This window comes from Alligator mississippiensis, chromosome 2 (genome assembly GCF_030867095.1).
Source record: "Alligator mississippiensis isolate rAllMis1 chromosome 2, rAllMis1, whole genome shotgun sequence".
Classification (NCBI taxonomy): Eukaryota; Metazoa; Chordata; order Crocodylia; family Alligatoridae; genus Alligator; species Alligator mississippiensis.
Window position 1 is genome coordinate 94,646,292 of NC_081825.1, and position 26,360 is coordinate 94,672,651.

General features: G+C 46.9%; 1 protein-coding gene across 1 annotated transcript; it reads right to left on the minus strand.

Moving 5' to 3' along the window:
• Positions 1-15,140: 15,140 nt before the first annotated feature.
• Positions 15,141-24,533, minus strand: FGB (fibrinogen beta chain). Its single transcript, XM_006264103.4, has 9 exons — positions 24,405-24,533; positions 24,135-24,152; positions 21,969-22,172; positions 20,879-21,062; positions 20,066-20,293; positions 19,135-19,248; positions 17,966-18,088; positions 17,486-17,771; positions 15,141-15,537 (listed from the first exon to the last, which is right to left on the minus strand). The coding sequence occupies exons 1-9, from the start codon at positions 24,498-24,500 to the stop codon at positions 15,309-15,311; spliced, it is 1,482 nt and encodes a 493-aa protein (XP_006264165.1). The 5' UTR covers positions 24,501-24,533; the 3' UTR covers positions 15,141-15,308.
• Positions 24,534-26,360: the final 1,827 nt, after the last annotated feature.

The window sequence follows — 26,360 nt, forward strand, 5'->3', positions numbered from 1 at the left end:
CGGAGACGAGGGCCAGCGGACGGGCCCGTGGCCGATGGCAGGGCCACCCCACTCAGGCGGCGGCGCAGCGCGTGTAACAGCGGCTCGATGGCCAGGGCGTAGAGCATGCCCGACAGCGGACAGCCCTGGCGAATGCCCCTGCGCGCGGGGAACGGAGCGCAAAGCACCCCGTTCACCTTGAGCAGGCTGGAAATGTCCCGGTACAAGACCCGGAGGGCCCCGGTGAAGAGGGGCCCAAAGCCAAAGGCCTCCAGCGTGCGGAAGAGGTAGGCGTGGCCCACGCGGTCAAAGGCCTTCTCCTGGTCGAGAGAGAGGAGGCCGACGTCGAGGCCAAAGAGCTCGCTGGCCGTGAGCAGGTCCCGCAGCAGGAACAGGTTGTCTTGTATGGTCCTGCCCGGCACGCAGTAGCTCTGCTCGGGCCCGGTGAGAGAGGCCATGACCGCGCGGAGGCGGGTGGCCAGCGCTTTGGCCAGAATCTTGTAGTCCGCGCACAGCAGGGAGACCGGCCGCCAGTTCTTCATGTAGCCCAGGTCTCCCTTCTTGGGCAGCAGGGTCAGCACCGCTCGGCGGCAGCTGATCGGCAAGACCTTGTCGGCGAGGCTCTCCTGGAAAACGCGCAGGAGGCTGGGGCCGAGGAGAGGCCAGAAGGTCTTGTAGAACTCGGCAGGCAGCCCGTCGAGGCCCGGGGCTTTGCCGGAGGCGAGGCCGGCCGTGGCGGCCGCCAGCTCTTCCAGGGACAAGTCCCGCTCCAGCTCGCCGGCCTCCAGGGCATCGAGACGCGGTAGGCCCTCGTGGAGTTCCCGCGTGGCCTCGGGGCACGACGGCTCGGCCGCGAACAGGTCGCGATAGAAGGCGACGGCACGTTCGCGGACTTCGCCCGGCTCTGTAATGACCCGGCCCTCAGGAGTCTTGAGATGGTCCAAGACTTTGCTCGCTGCCCGCCGCCGCTCCAGGTCGAAAAAGAAGCGGGTCGGGGCGTCGGTTTCCACCAGCTCCTGGCAGCGGGCGCGGATCCTCGCGCCGCGGGCCGCGCTCTCCGCCAAGTCGCGCAGGCATTTCCTGCGGAGCCGGAGGCTCTCGCTCAGTGCCGCGTCGCTGCCGGCGGCCAGCAGAGCAGCCTCGAGCTCCGCCACGTCCTCCTCCAACTCCCGGACACGGCGGCGCGTCTCGTTCGCGGCCAGCTGGGTGTACTGCTGGCAGAAGGCTCGGGTCTGGACCTTGCCCACGTCCCACCACAGCTTCCAGGAGGAGTGGCTCGGTCTCGCAGCCTCCCACCTCCGCCAAAAGTGGGCAAAGCAGTCCCGGAAATAAGAGTCCTGGAGCAGACTAATGTTCAAACACCAATACGGTGCCCGTGCACAGGCTCTCCCCGGCAGGCTCAGTTCGCTGAAGGCCAGGCCATGATCTGATAGACCCGAGGGAGCGATGCGGCTGCTGCGCAGGAGTGGCAGGTGGTGCCTGGTGATATAAAGGCGGTCGAGGCGAGCCATGGTGAGACCGCCGGCACTCGTCTTGGCCCAGGTGTACTGGCGCGCATCGGGATGCAGGGCTCGCCAGACGTCCACGAGGTCTGCCCCCTCCAGGGCAGCTTGCAGCTTGCGAGCGGAGGGCAGGTGGGGCTCAGGCCCTGTGCGGTCGAGGCGCGGGGCAGTGGTGCAATTGAAATCGCCCCCGAGGAGGAGCAGGTCATCATCCTCGCTAGCGTCGCGCAGGAGGGCAGCCAAGCTCTCAAAGAAAGCGACCCTCTCCTGGCCATCGGAGGGCGCGTAGATGTTGACGAGCAGCAGACGGTGTTGCGCGAGGGTGACGCGGACGGTCAGCAGGCGGCCGGGGACGACCTCCCGCGGCACCGCCGCGTCAAGCTGCAGCTGCGGCGATAAGAGTGTCGCGACCCCCGCGCGGAGGTTGGTGCCGTGGCTCAGGAACACCTGTCCTCGCCAGGCAGCCCGCCAGGCCGCCTGGTTGAACCTGTCAGAGTGGGTCTCTTGTAGGAAGGCGATGGCCAGCCTCTTCTGCCGCAGGAGCTCCAGGACGGCCTCGCGCTTCACCGCGTCTCGACAGCCGTTGACGTTGAAGGTGCCAATGGTTGTGGCTGCCATGGGGGTGGGTGTGGGAGAGGAGGAGCAAAGCAGAGTGCGGGTGGAAGAGCGAGCACCCAAGAGCAGAGCAAGGCAATACAGACAGGTCAGGGAAGGCCTACCGTGCCCTACTCTAGTCGAGGGACCCGCCCAGGCCCCACTCCACTCTCACCCTCTGGGCAAGCTTGTCCAGACGGTAGGCCATCTGACGTGTGCCCCGATCTTGCTTCATGAGCTTGACTGCCGCCCTGGCAGCCTTGACAAACACTTTGGGGTCCGCACACCACTGGGTGATGTGCCCCGCTACATTTTTCTGCCCCTTGGTTAGCTTCAGCAAGGACAGGAGTCCCCCATAGTCAGGAGAGACCCAGGGGGGCTCCGCCAGCTTGGGGTGGATGTTGCCCACGGAAGAGCGGCGAGGCCGCACCCCCGGCGGGAGCTCGCCCGCAACTGCAGCGTCGACCCCCTCGATGTCCAGGCACATCAGCCGCCTCTCGTCGTCCGAGTCGAGGACCGGCTCCGCGAGGACATTCCCTGTCTTCTTGGGGGGGGAGGGGCCATCCCGCTCACGACGTCTCTTGCGAGACTCCGAGAGCTGGATCTCCATCTCGCTAACGTCCCCATCTGCTCCGGTAGGCTGGGGCGTGACCAAAGGGGCAGCGGGCTCTCCCGCCACCCCCGGGGCCAGGCCACCGGAAGAGAGACATTCGCCACTATCCCTGCTGCCGCCTGACTCCGGGGGCTGGGGGACAGGCGAGGGGAGGGGGACCCCTGAAGGCCCCTCCCCCCCACCCGCTAAGTCTGCCTCGTCGGTGGCTACATCTGACGGGGCGGGTGGTGTGGCGGCCGGAACGGGGTCCGGCCCTGTAGTGGGGGGGTCCTCGGCACTGGCCGAGGAGGGGTCTGTCAGGGATGGGGTGTCCTGAGAGGCCCCCCTCATCTCCCTCTCTTTTTCGGGTGGTAGGGAGGATGCCCGAGCCCCATCATCCGATGAGGCTCCAGCACCGCAGTCCCCGGCCACCCCAGCCACTTTGGCCGGGGCAGGCAGGGGGCAAGGGGAGGCGTCCGCCCCTCCACCCGGTGGGGCTTCAGCACTGAGGGCAGGGGGTGCCACAGACGGGGGAGGGGGCGGTGGGGCCATGGTAGTAGCACCAGCCCCTCGGCTGGACGATGGCTTCCCGCTGGAGACCCCGGTCCCCTGAGACGGAATGGGGGTGGAAGGAGGTCGGGAGGAAGAGCTCCCAGCCTCCCTGGGCCTGCTGCGTGCCCGAGAGGTCGACGCGCCGTCTCTCGGCGCTGCTGCAGGTGGCAATGGTCCGGCCGCCTTGCCCTGAGGGCACTGCGCAGCCAGGTGGGAGAAGCCCCCGCACTTGAAGCACGTGGTCTTTCCCACAGACAGATAGATAATGAACATCCGACCCTCGAGCGTGAGGCTCAGGGAGCGAGGCAGCGACTGGGGGCCCTCCTGGAGGAGCATGAAGACCTGCCTCCAAAAAGACAGGACGTGCTTCCCCTAAGGGTCCTTGCTTCCCATCAGCAGGCGGCGAAAAGGACTCGCAGGGACCCCATAGGCCTCAAGTCCCCTGGCCAGCTCCCGATCGGAAACGTGCGGTGGGACATTGGAGATCAGCACCCTCACTGCCTGAGTCTCTAGGGGCGTGACAGGGTAGTGGACGCCCGCAATGTCCAGGCCCTCCACACACCCTGTCAACCAAGGCGGGCTTGCTCAAATAAATCAATGGGACCGTGTTCACGCGCCCCGCAAAGCGGATGGTACGCCATCCCAGGAGCGCGGCCAGAGCCTCCACGCAAACCTCGAGCCCCACATGGAGAGGGGCATGAACCCTCAGATCATGAGTCAGCAGGAGGTCCCGAGAGACATCCTCATGCCAGCTGCCAGGCGTAGGAGCCACCATTCCTCGCCAGGACAGGGTTAAACTGCAAAGCGCAAAAAAAAAAAAAAAAAAAAGCCTCAGGCTTACACGGGGGACTGGGACTGGGAGGGGGCTGAAAACGCCCCAAAATCGGCCTGAGGGGGGGCAGAGCAACCCCGCAGGGGCTCAGGGCAAGCCCCAAGGCAGGGGGAGATGGCAGGGACCAAGGGAAGGGGCCCTGGGGGAGGGAGGCAGCAGAAATCAAAGGGAGAACTCAGGCGGGGGTGGGGGAGGGGCAGAGGCAAACGAGGCTGCCAGAGCCCAGGGGAAAAAGGCTCAGAAAGTGGGGGGAAGGGGCAGGGAGGGGGTCCCCAGGGACAGGGTGGGGAGAGGCAAGGGTTTTTTTGGGGGGGGACAGGAAAAGGGGGCCAGGGAGTGCGAGGCAACGAGCTGAAAGCACCTGAGCTGGAGGAGCTTAGAAGGGCTTCAGCTGTCGGCGGCCATCTTGAAAGAAAGAAAGAAAGAAAGAAAGAAAGACTTTGACTTTTAAGAGGCATTTATTCCAGGGATGGTGACAAATCGGGGCCAGTAAAGAGTATGTACAGGTTGGCCCGAACACCTGGGCCTCACGGACATGGTCCTGGGCTCACGGCCTGCAAGGCCTGCCCGTACACTCTAGACTAAAAACCATAGCGAGTCAAAGGTCTATTGACATATTTACATTTCTGCAAGCGGGGACACCCATGGGGAGCCTCAGGGCTCGACCCGCGTGAGGCAGAGTCCAAGGCCTCGGCCCGCCAGACGCGTGTCCGCAGCTTGAGCACCCGGGGGTGTTACAGGGCGAGGAGCAGGCACCCCGCCTCGACTCGGCAGAGCGCCCCCTCGAGGGCCCAGCGTTCCTTGAAGGTGGGCACCGTCCGCCACAGGACCGCGTGCTCAAACTCGAGCGAGAGGTGGGCCCGCACCAGCAGGCGGAAGAGCTGCAGGGCGTCGACCATCCCGGTCCCGGCGAGCCGGTTTCGCCGGCTCTTCAGGGTGGCCATCTTGGCCTGGCCCAGCAGGAAGTTGGCCAGGCTGACCACAGCCCTCTCCGCTGCCCGGTAGGGGAAGGAGTGGACGTAGACGTCCTCGGAGAAGTTCCGGCCCAGCGCCCGAAGCAGCGCACCCAGGGTGGCAAAGAGCGGCTGCAGCCGGGGGCAGTCGAGGAACGTGTGGAAAATGTCCTCGTCCAGCACCCCCGGGCAGAAGGGGCAGGCCGCCGAGGCCGCTGGGTCCAGGTGGCGAACAAAGGTGCCGGTGGCCAGGATGCCGTGCACAAGCCGCCACTGCAGGTCGCCGGTCTTCTTGGCAGTGGGCGCCTTATACAGCGTGCGCCACGCCGGGGTCCCGGGCCACGCCAGGCGCCGCCACCACGCGGTGTCAGGGTGGCCGGCCAGCACCTGGGCGTGCCAGGTGTGCACCACCCACATGTAGAGGCCTTTGTGGGGCAGGGTGCTAAAAGGGCAGCCCGTATTGCTGCTGGGGGGCACCGGGAGCCTGAGCAGCGTGTCGGGCCGCTTGAAAGAAAGAAAGAAAGAAGAAAAGACAACAGAGTACTGGGTTATATTAACAGAAGTGTTATTTGGAAACCAAGATAAATAATTCTGTTGCTCTATTGAGCACTGGTGAGACCTTACCTGGAGTAATGTGTCCAGTTCTGGGCTGTGCACTTCAAGGAGGATATAACCAGTTTGGGAGGAGCCCAGCACAGAGCAACAAATATAAATAGGGGTGGGGGGAAGCAGGTAGGGTTGGGGAATCATAAGATTTATGAGGAAAGGCTGAAAGAACTAGAGTTTTTTAGTTTAGGGAAGAGACCTTGAACACAGGGCTGGATTAGATGACCCTGTGAGATTCCTTCCAGCCCTACTTTCCTATGATCCTATAATGCTTGTCTCTACCGTGTCCTTTAATAATTGCACTAAATATATTAATGGAATTTAATTTTTGGAAAGTAACACCCTATGCAAGAATTATGTTATAACATAGTTTGATGTCAGTTTGCTGATGTTTTTGAGGGGGCTTTTGAGACACAATCGTTTTCCTGGTTGGCAGTCAATTAAAATCAATGAATACATTCAATCTACTGGAAAATATAATAATATTAAAATATCAAGCAATAGAATTTTAATACACCTTTGCAATAGGTCATCTTATGTACTTATGATAGGTACTTATAGGTACTTACCATAGTTTATTTACCTCCCACATTCCTTTTAAAAATATAATTTACCAAACTTAATAATTTACTTCAATTTACCAGAAAAGTTTTGAAGGGCACATATACCCTCATTGCAATGTTGTAAAATATTCAGTAAAAATGACATTTAGTAAGTGGAACCCTTCTCAAACGATATACTAAAAACGAGTGGGCATCCATGCAAAATTATAGAATAAATCACTTGCAATACAAAGTATGTGTTTTGTAATGACATTCTTTAAAAAAAAAAAGACTAACATTAGGTCATTGCAATGAGAAATCTACTCCCTCTTCTCATTTACAGTGTCTTCACATCCTTTAATCACATAATACATTTTCTTGCCCCCTTCAAGCCCCCACCGAATTAAAATGCAATAATGTATCAGAATGTAATCATATTCATGACAGGATATATTTATATATAAATCTATTAATTTTATATTCACGTGCATGCACACATACACACACACATGAACATGTTAACAATAATAACATTGTATTATTTCTTTTAAATTATATCTTTATATATTTTCCTCAATGTGTTTCTTTCTGGGTATGTGCAGTGGGGGTTCACTAAAGATGTCCTTTTCTAATACAACCACAACCTGCTATTATCAGATTTTTTTTTTTTTTTACCAAAGCTAATTTCTATGGAAGAACAGTTGCTCCCTGTGGGGAACAAGAATGTATTTGGTTTTATCTCACATTTGTCCCTTACTGTTTAAAAACTAAACTACAAATAATTATAGTGCCTGTAAGTTTTTGTCTAGCCTTTGATAATGAAACATGATTCTCCTTGTTTTCAGCCATGCGAAAAAGCAGTTATCCTAGCAGTGGCAATATATAGTGGGTGCACAGGGGTGCATATGTAACCCCTGGCTGGCCACACTTGCCACTTAGGCAATGGGTGGCGGGGGCAAGTGGGAGTGCCAGTGCCCCCCACTGCAAGCACCAGCTGACTGCTGCAATCGCTGCCACCACTTCCGGGACTGGCTTTGGCCGCTTCTGGGAGCGGCTGCAGTGATCAGCTGACACTTGCCCCCTGAAGCGGCCGCAGCCACTCCTGGAAGCGGCTGCAGTGATTGTAGTGATTGGCCACAGCAATCAGCCATCATGGGATTGCCCACAGGGTACCCTGCCCTGTCCTGATCGGCGGGACTGGTCGCAGCGGGGGCATGTGCCCCCCCCACCAAGTAAAGCAGCACCAGTTGCCCCTGTATCCTAGCATTGTCATAGCTCTTAATAACATCTTCAAGTTCTGATAAAGGAATAATTGTTCATCCACCCTTTCGGTTCTAATCAGACTAGGCTTCACTGCTTAATATGAGTGCAGGTTTTGTTGAAGGACTGTGGTTCCTGTAGTAACCAGTGTAAGACTAAGAGCCTGAGCACTTAGAAAAGGAGCTTCTGCTTTCTAGATTGTTTCCCAATCGCCACACTCTGTGGAAGCTCGCCTGTGGGTCATCTTCAAGTTTCCAGCCTTATAATGAGGGGCTGTGGCAGTGGCTCCTGAATTCCCCTGGAGCTTTTTCCATAACTCCAAGTAACCACACGCTGAAGTAGTGCTGGTTAATTAGTGTCCATCCTCTGTTAATTTGAACAGATGCTTACATGCTTTGAGACCCCAGCGATAAGATTCTGTTAACTAGCTTAGCAGATTGAGCCTCTGGAAACATACCTAAAGGAGTCAAATGACCTGGGGGAGGTCAGATATCAGAACAGACAACTTGGAGATTCTCTAGATCCAGGCCAATGTGATGGTACAAATAGAACAGAGTGAAAACTGTGACAGGTGCAGAAATTATGCATAAACCAATATAACTGATTCAGGGATCCTGGTTTTCTCTGTTTAGAAATTGCAAATTGTCTGATTAAAAATAGCAAATTCTCTGATTAACACCCCCCCAAATCTGTGTTTTTCTGCAATTAAAATGAAACCACTATATATATATAGGTATCAGTTGAACACAATGTTTTATTGATATATTTACAATTTTAAAGCAATTTGGAAGCCTTCAAGTACCTAAATCATTATAATAAAAGAAATTCTAAATACTTATATATTTTGACATTTGATTATTTTTATTATGAAAAATCAGAGCTCCCCCTGCCCCCTTTGCTCACCAGGATACAAATCCAGATATAGGTGTCCCTCCCCTTTGTGGCACTGAGCAGCCCTGATGTGCTGGTGCCCCTGCCCATGCTGCTTCCCCTCACTCCCAAGCCACAGCCCCTGCAGCCCTGCCAGTGCCCCTCACTCCTGATCCACAGCCCCCCCCCCCATGCCCCTGCTGGTGCCCCTCACTCCCAACCCATTGCCCCCGGCTCTCTGGCCCTAGTCCCCCAGTGTATAAGGACAAGGGTGGGTGTGTGTTGGAGGGAGGTGTGGGGACATGCAACACATTGATGGTAGGGGAGCACAGGCCACACATGGGGGAGCAGGGAGGGCACAGGTTATGTATGTGGGGAGACATGTGTCCCCCCCTCAGATTTCTGTACCCACAGTGGGGCATAGGGCTGCAGCCAGGCCAAACCAGCTCTGGGCAGGAGCCACCTTCACAGCTGAGTGGGTAGGACCCAGCACTGGAGGGACTGCTGCACCAACATGGCAGTCCCTCCACCAATATGGCAGGGGCAGCGGCAGCGGCAGCAGCAGTGGCAGCATGGAGTTGTGCTCCCCACTGCTGCCTGGTGGCCAGGGGTTTCCTTACCTTGGTGCTGGTCTAGCCTGGGTACAGCCCTGTGCCTTGTTGTGGGCACAGAAATCTGGGGGGGCACATGCCCCCTCCCCACATCAATCACTTGCATTTCTCCAATAGACTTATCTGGAGGGATCTGCAGGAGATGCTCTCCACAGCTGCCTGGCTGCCAAATGCACGTGTATGTGCACACACATGCATGTGGCTTCCCCTGCATCCCACTCCCCTCAGGCCCAATCAGCCCCATGCAAGCTGGAATTCTCCCAGCCTGCAAGGGGAAACCTGTGGCTTCCCAGATTTTTCTCCTTCAAAGTAGAAAATTCATAATTTTCTTCTTTAAAGGAAATAATCTGCATTTGTCTTCATTTTTCTGCAGCAAACAGAAAACCCTGGATCCCTGGATTGGAAACTGGTTCAAAGCTGTAACACAAAATAAATCTAGTGCCTATAAACTGCTTTCAAAATGGCCAAAACTGGTTTAAGAGACACCTGGATGGATGTAGTATCAGACTTAACTGATTTAGGTTAAATTAGTTTATTGAACTTCTATCCCAGATCCCCTCCTGATTCAAGTTAACTCACAGTCCCCTGGCATCCCAGGATGATTTTCATCTCCCTTGCAAGCCCCCCTCACAGGATGGGTGGGCTAGGTTTGGCCAAAACTGTCTGCTCCAGCTGAGCAGGGAGGTGTGCTTTAGTGCCTCCTGACTTCACAAATGGGCCACTGAAGGCATGTGGTTGCATTTCTGGAATCAAATGTGAATGTCTGTTCACTTACTTATCGGTTCAATGTATGCAGCTCAGCCTAACCTGCGAAGATTGAATCAATTGAGCCTTGGGCTTTCTGACTATATGTACTTAGCCTTAGAGAGGTTAGGAGGAGGTTAGATCATGTTAAAAATGGACACCCAATCTTACTTAATTTGCCCAGGTATGGACTTCATACTAGTTATGTGGATCTATGTGTGAACCGTACAGAAGTTCAGGACATTTAGATTATTCTAAAAATGGCTGACCTGATCCAAGTTAAGTGTACTTCCAAGGTAGTCTAACTTAGCTCCCATTTAGCAAGACCAATCTAACTGAACTTCTGTACAGTTCCCAGTACACCCCCAGGTCTGGGAAAGCCCAGCCTCTGGCCCTAGCCCTGGGGCTGTGCTTCTTCTACCCCATACCTAGCATTGGGTTATTTTTAGCAGTCCTCTTGCCCCACCCTGAGACAGATACCTCTCCCCCATGGACTAGCCAGCCCCAGTTCACCAAATCCCCCATCCCACAAGCCACTCCTGGTGTAAGTTTTATCAGAGTTTGCCAATGCCAGAAGCTGAGGAAGTAAGACGGGGTATGGGGAAGGGCAGATGTGATAGGGCTATAGGGAGGGTTGTTCATCTCCAGTTGAAGGGGTTGGGTGTCTAAAAATAGCCACCCAACCCCTTAGTTTCTGGTCCCAGGGGGTGGAGAGAGTTCCCCATCCCCCCCAAGACCCCTCACAGAGCCATGAGCCCCCCGAACCTGTCAAAACCTTCTGGGTCCCAGCACCCCTCCGTAGACCTTGCCTGCCCCCCATCTCTCTGTGGACCCTGCCTGCCTCCCTGTTCCCTCCTGGACTCCTGACCCCTCCCCAAGCCTGCTTGTCCCCCTGATCCCCCCAACAACCCCTGCTAACCTCCCCTTCCTGACTTGCCTTAGATCAAGTGGCTATTTTAACTCAATCTAACTTCCCTCTAACCTCCCCAAATGTCTGTATGCTGCCCCAGCTAGCCCACCCAATGACACTGTCCTTTCACTGTAGCTCCTCCTCTGCCATGCTGTCTATTACAATCACTTTTATCTACTCTGCAAGCTCTTTAGGACAGGAATTGCTACACTGTGCATTCATAAAGAGCCCAGCACGTTGGTTTCTTATCTGACTGGAATCTCTAGGTGCTCCAGTAGTACAATGTGGTACATATGGAAACTATATGTATGTATCCTCAGTGTCCTTATAGAGCTTTGATTTATGCAATAAGTGGGGAAAGAGGAGTATCTGAGATATGGTATGTGAACTACATAGCAGGGAAAGGCCTAGGGCAGTCTAGGGCAGGGGTGGGCAATTATTTCAGCTGGCAAGCCACTTAATAAGTTTTGGTGAGCTGTTGAGAGCCACACACAAAATATTTCAGAAGATATAATTTTAACAAATTATAGATGAAAAAAATCATATTAAAAATCAATCATGATGGGAACAGCTATGGGCACTAAAATGGCCCCACAGTATGCCAACCTTTTTATAAGCCACCTGGAAGAAGACTTCCTCAAGAACTGCACCATCAAACCCTTGCTATACTTAAGATACATTGATGACATCTTCATCATTTGGACTGAGAACCTGCAATCTCTGATTGAGTTCCATCAGAAATTCAACAATCACCATCCCTCCATCCAACTTTCTCTAGAATACTCCAGCACCAACATCTCCTTTTTAGAATACAATGATCAGTATCCAGAAGGGTAAAATACAGACCACAGTATACAAGAAACCCACAGACCAACATACATATCTGCACAGAACCAGCAATCACCCTAAACACACCAAAAAAGCTGTGATATACAGCCAAGCCCTCAGAAACCACCGCATTTGTACTGAAGAGAACACCCAGGATTGCCACCTCACCAATCTTAAAAAGGCTTTCACCCAACAAGGACACTCCTCCAGAGAGGTATATCACATGTTTGAAAGAGCCACCTGGATACCACATGAAGAACTGCTGCAGTACAGAAGAAAACCCCCCACAAATCGCACACCACTGGTTATGACGTATCACCCATCCCTTGAACCTGTAGGGAAAATCCTCAAAAAATTGCAAGCCATACTAGACAGAGACCCTATTCTTAAAAAGATCTTCTCAGAGCCACCCATCCTAGCCTTTAAACAAGCAACGAACCTCGCCAACCTCATCACCAGAAGCAAACTTCCTCAAGCCCAGAACACACCAAAAGGATCCAGACCGTGCCATGACAAGAAATGCAAAACCTGCCCACACATCTCCACCACCCCCACAATTACTACACCCCACAACAGAGTCATCAGCATCCCAGGATCTTACAGCTGCACCTTCAGAAATGTAATATACCTCATCCAATGCACCAAATGCCCTGATGGAAAATATGTAGGAGAAACCAAACAACAACTGTGCACCAGAATGAACGCACACCGGAAATCTATCAAAGACAGAAATACCCAATTACCGGTGGGGGCACATTTCTCACAGGAGGGCCACTCTCTCTCCAATCCCTCAGTCCTGATCCTCAAGGGAAACTTACACAACACTTCCCAGAGACGAGCCTATGAGCTCCATTTCATCAACCTCCTGGATACTAGAGATCATGGACTAAACATAGACATTGGATTTTTGATACATTATAATCTGACTGGCAACTGACTCCCTAGCCCAGCCCCTGGCTTGTTTACTTATCATTCCATCCAGGAAGAGCACACACCAACTGCTGAAACTTCCTTAGCCTGACAAAGGGTTTTTGAACCCGAAAGCTTGCTTGCTAACTTTTCTCCAAGTATTTGGGTTGGTCTAATAAAAGATATCAAATTCACCCAAGGAACCTTGTCTCATCTACTATAACACATTTTAATTTTATTTCAAAAAATGTTTTTTCTCTGATTTATGTTTTTTGATTCGTGTATATAGAGGTGTGTGCCCACCTCTGCTCGACCAGGCACTCTCGAGCTGCCTTTGCTTGGGTGGCCGTTCTAGCTTGCCCCGAGCCTATGAGAGGGCCCCGGGAGGTACCTTGGGTGGTGTTGGGAGGCCCCCTAACCTCGCCTGCCATGACTTCGGATGGAACCTCAGTGGTGGGGGTCTCCGCTAACGCCGCCTCCCGGGGTCGTTATGCCTTCGCCTGGCACTCACGGGGCTCCAACCTCCCCTACACCCCGGCCAATCACCACCTGCTGCTGCGGGTCTTCCTGTGGCCTTCCTTTCGTGACCCCGCCACGTTTTCGGTCCTGTGTCTCCCGGTGGTCCCCACTCTGGGGACCCAAGCTTCCCAGGCTGAAATCTGCCTTGAGGGTCTCACCCCCCCTGATTCCCTGCTGCCCCTAGCCTATACTGACCCGAGGCCACCGCAACACAAAACGATAGAGTCTAAAGGAAAGCAAACAACAAAACAAAAAGTCAAGCCCTTCTACCACGCCTAGACCAGGATCTGACCCGGGTGCCTAAGCCCCGACCGACGGGCTGCCCTGGCTCGCAGTCTGTCGGGTGGCTTAAGGCCACTGGCTGCCCCGGGTGTCTACTCTCCGGGCCCATGGCTCCCACTCTCTGGGAGTCTCGTATCCGGCGTTCTCTCCCTCACCGGGTCCGCTGCCGATTCCTCCGCCGGCCCATCTGTTGGCTCTCTTGCCGGGTCTGCAGCCAGTTCCCTCACCGGCTATGCCGCCCGTTCTCTTACCGGAATCGTAGCCAGTTCCTTCTCTAGTCATGGTGCCGACATCACCTCCACCTTCTCCGTTGGCCCCTTTAAGAACGCAGCTCTCGTTGCTGTAGCTGCGGCTTCCTCTACTGGCTCCTTTACTGAGGCGGCTCTCACCGCCACTGCCGCCGCTGCCACCGCTGCCGTTCTCCCCGCCGCTGCCGACGCCGCTGCCACTGCCGCTGCCGTCACCTCGACTTTCCCAGTTGGGCCGGGTACATAGGCCCTGCAGGCGCTGTTTTCACTCTTGGGGTTCCCTGCGGGCTTTCCCCACTTCCGGCCCTGCTCCACTTCCGGGGCCACCTTTTATTCCTGCCGGGTGGCGTCTCCTGCTGACGTCGCCCGGCCCCAGCTGGATATGAGCGCGGCTTACAAATCACGCCGGCGGTTTTCCCACGCGCGTGTCCCTGCTCCCTCTGGCTTCTGCGTGGGGTAAGCAAGTGGTCACTTCCCCCCTGGTTTTGCCCCGGGGTTCCCTTCTAACCCCGGTGTCCCTGGGACAAGGTGATTCCATATAGGTCAAAATAAAGTCTTACACTGGTATATTGTGTGTGTGGTGGGGTAGGAGCATGTGTGTGGAGGGGGTATGGTGTGTATGTGAGGGGGGTGGGTGTGTATGTGTTTGTGGGAGGCTGCCCATTCAATAGGTCCTCGGTGCTGGCTAGGGGTTGGGGAAAGGAGGAGGGGAAGGGAGAGACACACATCCCCATTCTACCACTACGTCACATGTTACCTGCTGTCTGGGGTAGTGCATCAGGGACAGTAGGAGAAGGAGGAAGAGGAAGGCAAGGAAAGCTGAGCAGTACCTGGCTGACTGCAGCAGCAGTGGGAGCAGCCCCACTGGGAAGCTGTGTATGCTGGCTGGGACCAGGGCCAGGGCCAGGGCCAGGGCCAGGGCCAGGGCCAGGGCCAGGGCTGGGACAGTAAAATCAGCAGACATAGGGCGGGTATGGTGAGAGCACGGTGCAGGCTGCCCCAGGTGGGAGCAGGTGGGGCTCGGCCGAATGCAGAGCATCATGGAAGCAGCTGTGGGCTGTATACAATCAGTTGGTGGGCCAGATCTGGTCTGTGGGATGTATTTTGTCCATCCCTCGCCTACAGCAATGGTTCTCAATCTTTTTGACTCAAGAGGCCCCTCCTTAGCCTCATGGTACCTCTCAGAAAATGCTAGCTCATAGCTTTCACTCATTTTTTGACTATGGAAAAGTAATAGAACAATTCATTTCTTGCAAAGAATTCAGAAAGACCATAACAGGTCAGAATATATTTGACACTCCTGTTTGAAAACTCTGAATTTATCTTGTGACTTATGTAGGTTTTGCACACATCACAGTGCTAATATTGAGAAGCATCATGCAACAGCCTTTAAAGGATCTCATGGCACCCCAGCTTGCTGTAGCACTTTGGTTGAGAACCATTGACTAAGGGGGTAAGATATGAACAGAACAACTGGTGGCTTGTGACTTTACAATTTTTTTCTTTATTCCTTCTCATTGGATTATATGTCAGGTTAGTGCACCTTACATTATATAAAATAAGAACACGTTCTTATACAGTAGCAGAAAATGTTTAATGAATATTAATATACCTCACTGAAAACACTTGTTTCTGTGTTAAAAATGTATAAATATGTATAATTTAGATGAAGGAGCTAGTAAAATTAACGAATTATTTCCCTCTGGTTTTGAATGGTTTTATAAGCAAATGGAATGGACCTGATTCAGGACTATAATGTTGTTAGTTATATGTGTATCGTGGGATCAAATAAAAAATGGTACAAAAGTTCTTGTGAGTTATTTTAATGGGCCAGGAATACATTCCAGTTTAGGTCACAATATATTCAAATATAAACTTTGGTGCATTTGTTTCTTTGATGTAAACAAAATTCAGTGGGCATGCACTCAAAGAAGGTATCCAAGATATGAGCATGAAAACATTTGACATTGCTCATTTATTGTGGAAAGAATGGTCTAATCTTCATACTCATCTTCTTCAATGAATACCATGACCCTTTCCAATTCATCCATACAACACCATCATCTGTACCATGTTTTGCCATATCCCAGCTGTACTGCCCACCCCAATAATATCTGCCATTGGGGTTGGCTGCATGGCAGCGATTATACCACCAGCCACCACCATCTTCTTTAGAACACTGTTTTCTTGGATCTGCATGTATCCTAGAAGAAAAAGTATACACAGTTAATAACAACGAATGAACCGTACATAGACAAGGCAACAGAATAACTTTATTTGTGTGTGTGTGTGTGTGTGTGTGTGTGTGTGTGTGTGTGTGTGTTTATGTGTCTATTTTTGTTGATCCTAAAAATATATCAAAAGTTGTCCCTAAATTTTCCACCAAAGACTAACTGTCTAGAGTGTGCACCATACACTTTACTGGATAAAAAAAGCTTGCTAGTAGCCAATCAATAAGGAAAAGTTCACAGAAGGAATTGCCATGTAAAATGAATCATCTGCAAGAGACAAATGTTATTAAGTAATATTTTTTGAAAGATGATCCTCTGTCCTCAAACTATTGAGCACAATTCTTGCTCTATCTTTTTTAGGGGGGTCTGCTTTAGTTTGCTGATATTTGTCAGCCTTTGGTAACAAAGCAGGTTTACTTACATGCCTTGTTAAAACTTACGGGGGGGGGGCCTAGTTTCAATGAACAGCTCATTAGAAGCTAAGTACTAGAGTAGCTCCATGGGAGCATCTACATGTGCAATTAGGGTGACTGAATAAACTCTGGAGCAGTTTGCACCAGAATTTATCACTCCCGGGAGCAGCATTTACACATACACCAATATGGGTGACTGGTGCCTCCTGAGTCTGGGGGGACACCAGATCACCGATGGGGGGGGTCCCCCATTGGCTGACTGAGGGGGGGGAGGGGAGTACCCCAGAGGCAGATCGCTGAGCCAGCAGCAAAACCGGAAGTGCGCTTCCACCAGCACTTCCAGTTTCGTGGCTGGCGCTTTCAGAGGGTGCACGTCTGATCTCAGGGGGTGCACATGCACCCGTGTGCATCCCCTATGCATCGCCAATGTGCACCAATGACCACAGCACATTGAGTTGGCAGCCCCCAGCACTGAAGCACCCTCATGCCCCAGCCAGCTCATCCCCATCCCTATCTACATGTGTGCTGCAGCATACTAAATAAATACTCCTACCCTGGCGGTCTTCAAAAGGAGACTAGACAATCACCTAGCCAGGGTTGTTTGACCCCAGCATTCTTTCCTGCACATAGCTGGGGGCTGGACTTAATGATCTGCTCAGGTCCCTTCCGACCCTACCAACTATGAAACTATAATGCTGCTTAGGATAGTACCTGTGTTGGGCAGTACTATCCTATGGCAGTGCGTATTAGTTTACTGTGGCCTAATAGCGTTGTACACGTGGATGTTGATGCTTTACTGCAGAGTTAATTAGTCAGCTCCGCAGTAAATGTCACATGTAAACACACACCCTGTATTCTATTTTGATTTCTAGTTATCTGGGTTCAATGCAGTTTTGGTAGCATTTGAAAATAAGCTTGATGACCTTATTCTTATTCTAGACTTCACTTGACATTAGTTCACACCACAAAGCTGTCACCTTTAGGTTGGAAAACTGATTATAAGAAGTCAAGGACTTAAACAGCACAGATATTACCTTCCGCTACTACTCCTTGCCCAAATTCTTTCTAGTACTAAGTATTCACTTGTTTATTGAATCAGTGTCATCATGAGCACTATTTAATCAGTAACATCTTCAGTTACTAAAAGGATTGCATGGTGTGAAAAAATGCCAATTTGTAGACATTGATATGATTATCAGAAACAGTGCAGCTGTGTTTGAAGGTTCTTAGTATTTGATTCTGGTATGACTGAAATCCAACCCATGGCTTCACTGGGGAAAATTCTGCCTTTGGATATGTCAGTGGAACATTGCATGTATCTGGCTGGTGACTGGCAGATCACATACCTTGTGTGATTGCAAAACTTTGCTGAATGAGCATATCTGAAGACACTATGGAATAATGTAGTCAGCTGCACATTAAGCACTAGGGTCTTACATATGTTAGCTGCAGCTCAATAGAAAAAAAACCCAACCTAATGAAATTGCTAATGCAAATATTGTACATACCATCCATCATTGTCTCTGTCAAAAGTGCTGAAGTACATGCTATTATGAATTGTCATTGTTCTGTTTTCACCATGCAGTTGTGAAGCTCCTTCCATAAGGGCATTGCCAGCTGTGCCTTTGTAGTTACTAAGTGAGAGCTGATACTTGTGTGCCTCATTCCGGATGGTGAATCCTCCATATTGAGCTGAAACCTTATTATTATCCCAATCCTCCATTTCAATTAAAACCTCAGTGGGTCCGATGTTGGTGAGCTGGCTGATTTTATCATTTCCAAGCCAATATTCACCTGAAAACAATGAAAGCAAATCCTGTAAAATGACATTCAGAATATACTTTAATGCATCTTTACTACTTGCCCAAAATCTATTGCAGTTGGTTAGTTCATGAAATTGTTTCTAATTGATTGTGGGAAACTATAAGAAACATTACAGTATAGTTGTAAGAACAAAACCAGTTCATGTTTTGTGTTCAGAATTTTACCTGGGGTATTGCAGTATTTTTTCTCTCTACCCTTTGCAACATTTCCAAATCCTCTTTTATATGAATCCCATGTTCTCCCAAAGCCAACACTTCCATCTTGACGGTTCTGAATCAAAGTCCATCCTGTAACAGCAACAATTTATAAATTATATACTAGAAAAATAATTTTAGGGCACAGTCCTGATCCTATTTGTGTCTAAAGGAACTTTGCAGTTGACTTCAAATTGGCGCAGGAGTGAAATGTTACTGTTTATAAACTGCCACCTTTACTCATGTTGAGCAGTACCTTACTCCCAGAGTCTCAGGGACTTGTTTGTTCCCTTAAGATAGAAGCAATGACAATACTAGAGAAGTAATAGTTCTCTCTTTGGAGCATGACTACTTGAAATAATCTTTCAAAAGTTAAATTGTTCTGTTGGCTTGAGCATCTACCTCCATGTCAGAAGCAGGAAACACTAGAAAACCTTCATGCTGCACTAGATTTTGACATAGGTTGGAGGTGATGATATGGTGCTTGACCTTTAGGAGGAGTTCTGGGAAGCAAAGGAAGCCTCAGTTGCATTTCCTCCCATGTTTCCCTATTTTTTGTGGATTAATAAATAGTACAACGCAGTCCTTGAACAAGTGCAGATAAATTACCACCATACAACCAGCCCATCCTGACTTGCCTTAGATCAGATAGCTATTTCTAACTCAATCTAACGTCCTTCGCCCTAACCTCCCCAAATGTCTGTATGCAGCCCCAGCTAGCCCATCCAACTACACTGTCCTTTCACAGTGTATCAACATTTTATATACTACTTCCATTTCATGATTATTCAACCATTTCTTTCACAGCTTTATTAGAGAAACTCTTATTATGGGCCCCCTTCTGTCTCAAAACCCAGTCTCCCAGTACTTGGTTCTCAAAACATTTAAGAATTCTGTAGATGACAAAAAAAGCTTGTGTGAGGAAGTAATATACCATAACCTACAGAGAAGATGCTATATTAATAAAATATAAATGTATCACAAGTCATAGCTGGAGAACAAGTGCTTTAAATTAACTAATAATAAATTCAGTAAATTGTGATTCCATCCTAACATGCACAAATGCAAAGAAGTAAGAGTGCAAATTCTTTTTGTTAATATTTTCCTTCTCACAACATCATAGTTTATCTCACACTGACCTCCTTTCTCTGTAGACATATCACAGTAAACTTTGTAAGGTTTGCTGAAAGTATCTGGCTGAATGAGGTACATTTCTGATGTCTCACCTCCTTTTCTGAAAATGTCTTCACATTCTGCAAACATAAACCAATAGTGCATCTTATTTTGAGAGCTATGATCTTCTACTAGAACAATCCTCTGCATAGAGAAAATGATTAAAAGGATATACTTCTTTTCACTGATTACACAATAATAACATTAAAAAAAATCTAACTTAAGCTAGATTTCACCTTGATCTAAATCACTCCCTCAGCCTTTTTAGACCCAAAACACCCCTTGGAAAATGTCAGCTCTTACCTTTCACTCATTTTTTACTCCAGAAAAATAATAGAGCAATTTGTCTATTGCAAGGATGCAAAGAATTCAGAAAGACCACAACAGGTCGGAATGCTTTGACAGAACCGATTTCTGTTTGAAATTTCTCGGTTTGCATGTGGGTGTTTGCATATTTAACAGCACTAAAAGGATCTTTTGGAACCCCAGGGTGCCTTGGCACCCTGGTTAAGAATCTCTGATCCAAATGATAAATGATATGCCATTCAAAAGAATCAAGAAAGAACCACTGACTGACACTTATATAGATTGAGATTTTCAAAACTGCCTAAATGATTTAGGAGCACAAATTCCTATTTGCTTTCTATATTTTGAAAGCCAGTGAAACTTCTGCTCCTACAATTAGGCCGTTTAAAAATCCAAAACCCAATTAAAATATACAACAGGTAACACATGATTTTCCATATCGGTTTAGGATGCTAGTCTATCTGCCTTGGTATCCTAATTGGTGACTAGTATCAGACACTTAACAAAAAGATGAAATTGAATTGGATAATATATCTGTCCAATTGTACCAGGATTTAAATGGGATATTTTCTTTAGATCTACATGAATTACCTTTGCCTGAAACCACTGGGATATTGCAAGAAACAGTGCAAGGGGAGCGGCAGTTGTCCATCTGGGATGCTATGGCAGCTTCCAGTTTTTGTATCTTTTTGTGTAAGTTGTCCACAACTGAACGAAGAACTCTGATGGCAGATGGAATGTTGTTGTCCATACTCTCCTTAATGAAATGATACTGCTGCTCTATTTCTGTGTTATACTCAGAAACTACATTCTGATTGTCTGAAAAACAAAAATGTGTAAAAGGCATCATGATTTGCAACCTGTTTGCCAACTAGTTGAAGATAATTGCATTCTAAAACATGGTCAGTTAGCAGTATTTACGATTTCACTTCTTCCTTAGCCATGGAAAGACTGCTTTATTGCTTTTCTCCTAGGTACCTTGATTCCACCCCATACAAACACTTTTCTTTAAGCCCTGCAATGAGGATATACTTGTAGATTCGTTATTTGTTCCTACTGCCAAGGACATGCTTCTAGAAGCCCCAATGGCTGCCCAAGAACTGGACCTCAAAAACATGATGGGCATCAGAAAGCAGAGAGGGAAGAAAAGGGACTGTTGGAATAACTTTGGGATTCCCTGTGAGTGCTTTACCTCTGACTTCAATAAAAGCAGAGCCAAGCTCATGGCTCTCCTGTTGGATCATTAGATTTAAGATTATGAGTTTGTGAGATCGTAGCTCCCAAGGTGAATGCTCTTTGATAACTGTAACCCTTTTAAAAAGTCCCAAGTTATGTATAAGTAACTGTGGCAATATAAATGTCTGTAATTCCAATTTAATGCACTGATACATATGAACAATGTACCTCCTCTTTGTTTCTTTCTTTTTACCAAATTTTCTTCTATCGTAGTCACATACACTTGGAAACTTCCAGAGTTTTTAGATAATATATGTACTTTATCACTTAGGTCATGAACAGTTGATTTCACACTTTTCTCTTGCTTTACCAATGTCATTTGCAGCTCACATCCAGTTGGACACAACACGCCCTAAAAAACAAAAGAATCAGTTACAAGTGTGGTAAATTAGGGCATTTTTACACATGCTTCGGAGGGGAGGGGGGCACTTTAATTAGAATACCTCTGTATACTGCTCTAATTAATGCTCCTGGAGAATCTTGTGTATCGGCATCCCCACACTTCAAAATGGCAGTAGGGCACTTTGTCTAAAGTTCATCAAATGAGCTTTAAAGCACTCCTGCTGCCATTTTGAAGTGTGGGGATGCAGATACATAAGACATGGAAGCTGGAGCATGTTAATTAGCATGCTCCAGATGGCTTGAGTAGTCGAGTCTGCTCTGACTAGTCATAATTCCAGTGCATTGGAGCAGCCCCCCAGACTGTGTATAGGTACCCTTAGAGCCCAGACTTTCAAACATGGGCATGCTTAGCCTCACTATAATTTTTTTCTCTATAACTTCAAAGCGTTAATTATTTTAGTTGCTTAAATAAGATCTGAGTCCAGGGGTAATGCCATGAAATCAACAGCAATATAGAATGAGTCAGAAAGAATAAAAGAATGCACTGAGCAACAATTTTAAAAGATAAATTCTGGAAAAAAATATTATTATTTCTGGAGAAGCATCAATATCCAACTGGAAAAATCTGTGTATCAAATTCACTTCAATTGCCTAAGGAATATTCCCGGAAGAAAAGACCTGTTGAGCAACTGAACAAGCCCACCAAGTTCTAACCCTGCATTTTCCACATGCACTATTGATAAGAGACAACAGTAATGAAGTGAAAAAGGATTGGCAGGTACCTAATGGAAAACTTTTTTTGCTCAGATAAGTCCGCACTGTGCTGTGAGATTTGATACATTTCTGAAATCAAGGAAAAAACTCTTATTGTTAAGTACATCAGTCTACACTACAGTTATAATGTGACTAGACCTACTAGCTCATCTGCTGCATGCTTGCAGCCTCCAGCATCAGGATAAACAATGGGCCCTTTCTGTTTGCCACTGGTGGGTGGTTTCGTTGGACGAGGACGATATCCGCCTCCAGAAATGGGAGGAGGAGCTGGTCTAAGGGTTGGACGTAGCTCCCGACTTTTATCCAATGGCCTGTGTCCTCGAACATCTACGGATGCTTCTTCACCCTACACAAAGAAAAGCAAGAGAAAACACTTCATAACTATGCATTATAATATTCATTGTTAGAATATTATAATATCCATTATTTAAAGTTGGATATGTAAAAGTAACATGTAATAATAAAATAAGTATTTATCTGTACATTTCAATCATCATTGCACTATCTTATCAGTTTTAAATTTAGCAGAAGCATGCTAATTCTATACAAGTAAAAAGATACTTTTGGTCAAAAACCTAAGCATCATCATCAGCAGGTAAACAAAAGCATTTACCCAACAAGCTTTGACAATAAAAAGAGTGAAAAAAGATATTAAGAGAGCTAAGTGAAATAGAAATAATAATGCAGTATTATGTTATGTGTTAGTAATAGGTATGCCTTTTCTTGCCAGGCTAAACAGTCCACTTCAAAATAGCAAAAAAAGAGAAAAGGCCCAGAAAAAATTAACAAATTTAAAGCTAATCACAAGAAATACATTTTATATAACATAACCATTGTATACCATGGAGCTTTGAAAGGGAATTAAAAAAAAGTGGGGATTAGCCACTTTTTCATATAGCTAAGAAGACAGTATGTACTCAGGCGATTAATATAAAAAATGAAAGGCAAGTTATTCTATAATTGCCCTCAATTGGGAGTCTCTTGAACCTTCCTGTAATGTATGTTTCTGGACATGGTCAGAAACAAGATACTTGTGCAGCTGTAGCTCTGGCCTGAACTAATTCCTCAGTCAATGAGTAAAGTAAATTTTTGAAAGACAATAACACCATGAATGGGCAATATTACTTACTGCAAGCACAGAAACATAGCTAAAAGCAGCCATGATCCTAAATTCTGTATCAGGAAATAGCGTGTGTCAGGTAGGGAGGAGGGGGATGACTTAAGAATTTGAATCATGTCCACAAATTTTTGTAGGTAGCACTGAGATTGTAATTTATTCATTTGCTGTAGTGCATTATATTTTCAGCTGTTGAGAGCATTAAACACTTTCTTAAAAAAACCTATTTATTTTAAAACACGATCACTAAAAACTCCAAAGTGCCGAATAACAAAAACAGGGCTGGGGAACCTAAATATTTTGTCTGGACCAAAAGATCAAGACTGAATCAAATGCTTTTCCAACCTTCCACCCTTCTATGCTATCCCACTGAAATTAGTAACACTTATCTCACAGATAAGGACTTCAGGATTAGACAACAAAAAAGCAAGCAATTTATGCATTAGAAACCTGCTGGGAAGCTATTTAGTAGAATAATATTTCCAGAAAATAATATTTAAGAAAAAGTATCTTGTTCATCCCAGCTGGTGGTCCTTTTTTGTTTGGGGTTTGTAAAATATAAAAAATATATTGTCAGACCCTAAATCAAATAATAATTTGACCTTAAATTCTTTCCGTCAGTAAAATATATCAGAGGTGTAAATGTTAATAAGTTAATAATAGATGGTCCCTGATTGTTTTGCAATTTCCTCTACTTTTGTTCCAAAATGTACTCTCCGGACACATCTATACAGGATGTTTACTGCACAGTAGACTAAGTAGCTCTGCAGTAAACACTGCACATCTACACATGCACCCCGTTAGGTTGGAGTAAATTAATTAACTCCACAGCAGCATAGTACTTGTTAATACAAAGTACTTGTTAATACAAATACTATCCTGCTGTGAAGTTTTCTACTGTGCAGCAGCACACATGTAGATTTATAATTCAGAGATGATTTATAATCCAGAGCTATATGACCTGGCAGCCAATTGCTTTTGTTGCTCATTTAAAGTCTTATTCAAAGTCCAATGAATCAATGGAAAGATTTTTACTGACATCAATAAACTTTGGTTCAACACATTACTTATCACACATTTCGCTACCCTTTTCAACTTGCAGAGTTTGCTTCCTGTGCTCTTCATGAAAAATCAACATTGCTGCAAATTCTTGAACCTATTTAGCGGAGCATAGCAAAAATTCAGTCTTACCATAGGGGTGTCAACATCCTACAACAGGAGAAGGAAAGAAAGGAAAACATATCAGAAAATAGAAATGAAACTATTTTGTTGTTAAATATGAAAGAAAAAATATAATTAGAAGTACTTGAGCTCCATAAGTGGAGCATGAATATATTCTCAATGTAGTTTAACATTTTTCAGTTTTGTAGATTAACTGAATTCAAAAGCTTACAAAGTCAAGCATGCAATCAAATAAAATTAAACATTATTATTGTTATTAAGTATTATCACTACTACAACCTCAGGATCGTAGTCAGGTTGAGACTGGACTTTAAGTATGGAAACACAGAGCAGAAACAAGAGCAACAACTTCATGATGCTGACTCGCTTGAACATTTGCTGAAGGCTCTGATGGCAAGAGACACTGTGAGTTCATATATATATATATATATGGATGAGGCATTCTTAATTTTCCTGGCTTGTTTATGATAGGTCAGATGACTACGAAGAGTCATCATCTCTCTGTTAATATTTAACATCTCTGTTCACTTTGTCCCTGAACAAATTCACTAGTTGAGCAACATCTCAGGACAGACCTTATCTCAATGTCACATATACCCTCCCTTTCTAAAAGCATAATTTAAATACATCCTTAGAAATCATCCATAGATGATCTGTAGATTCATCCTTAAAATCACCTCCTAACCAGATTACTTGAAGTTAGTTTTTTTCCGAAAACCACCATAAAAGTTATATTAACTGGGGGACATATGTACCAACTGTCACAACCTTGTATGTTTCTTCTTTTCTGCAACCTTAAATTTTAAATAAGTATTTTATTTAATATTAATCAAAATGATATTATCCATAGTGCCAAATTATACTGTACAGATCTGAGGTATCTGAAGATGACATACTTCATAAATGTACATTTCTATGTGTATCAGTATATGGCAAGTACATAATGGCTACATAATCATTTTTAACACACCACTTCATAAGTCTTGGTTGGGAAGCAGAGGCCTAGTGTGTGAGAATTCTTTTAAAGGTATTTAAAATTATGGTGCCTGTTGAGAAAGCATATGACTAGTTCTATTTATTTTAATGGCAGTATTGACATGCTTTGTGGGACTGGAACCTGATTTTGACAACACTTGCTCCGTATACATATACATATACATATACATATGTCAGAATCCAGCTCAGAATGTGGAACATGACATAAACAGGGAGAGTGAGGTGCCAAAATACAGCCAGAAAACCCACAGCTACACTTTTTAATATTGGTGTTACAAAGAAAAAATATCTTTTATGGTATGTACATTATTTGAAAATCTGTAACAGCTGTCATAATTAACCAATGGATATTTAGTACACAGGGAGCGTGTCTACATGAGATGCTAACTGTGCAGTAGCCCAATACCACTGCACAGTAGTGTGTCGGGCAAAAACCATGTTAATATGCTACTGCACAGTATGCATCACTAAAAACCCGTATGCCAGTGCTACTGCACTGTAGCATGAGTTACTGTGCATTGATTTAGTACTTGGTTAGCCAAACACTAAAATGAATGCACAGTAACTATGGTACATTAACAAATGTGTAGATGCACCCAGGATATACAAATATTGGGCTTTTTTGCCTTACTGTAAAAAAAAAAATACATTGAAGATTCCCTTCTGCCCAAGATCATTTGTATCTCAAAAAATGTTCTGAAATATTACCTTTAATTAAAAAACCTTGAAGTATAACTCTTACGTTTGTGCATTCTCTGTTCTGTGTTGATGACTAATATAGCAAATGATTTGACTATCAGAAATATTCACAAGAATAAGAAAATCTTAAGAAAATATCAGAGCATAATCATGTGTTATAGTTGCCTATGAATAAAAGTTATATATGCATAATGATCTTTTAAAGAATGTGCTGTGCAGTTAATGTGTCTAATTAGGTTACAACAATAATAAAGACTCAATAGTGGCATAGGGTAACATTGTTATATTAGTATTTGTTAACTTTTTCTATGTTTATTTGATGCCAACATCTTAATACACACCTTACATTTTTAGGGAATAGTATGAGACTCCTTATGTTGGAGTTTGATAAGCAACAATGAGCATGCCTGTTTTGGGGAATAAATTCTGAGATGATATTTTTTTTGAGAGTGAGCTATTTAAAGACACAAATGGCAGGTGAGTACCTACTTCCCATTTTCTATCATTAGGTATTAGATAACTAATTGTCATTTGTGCCTT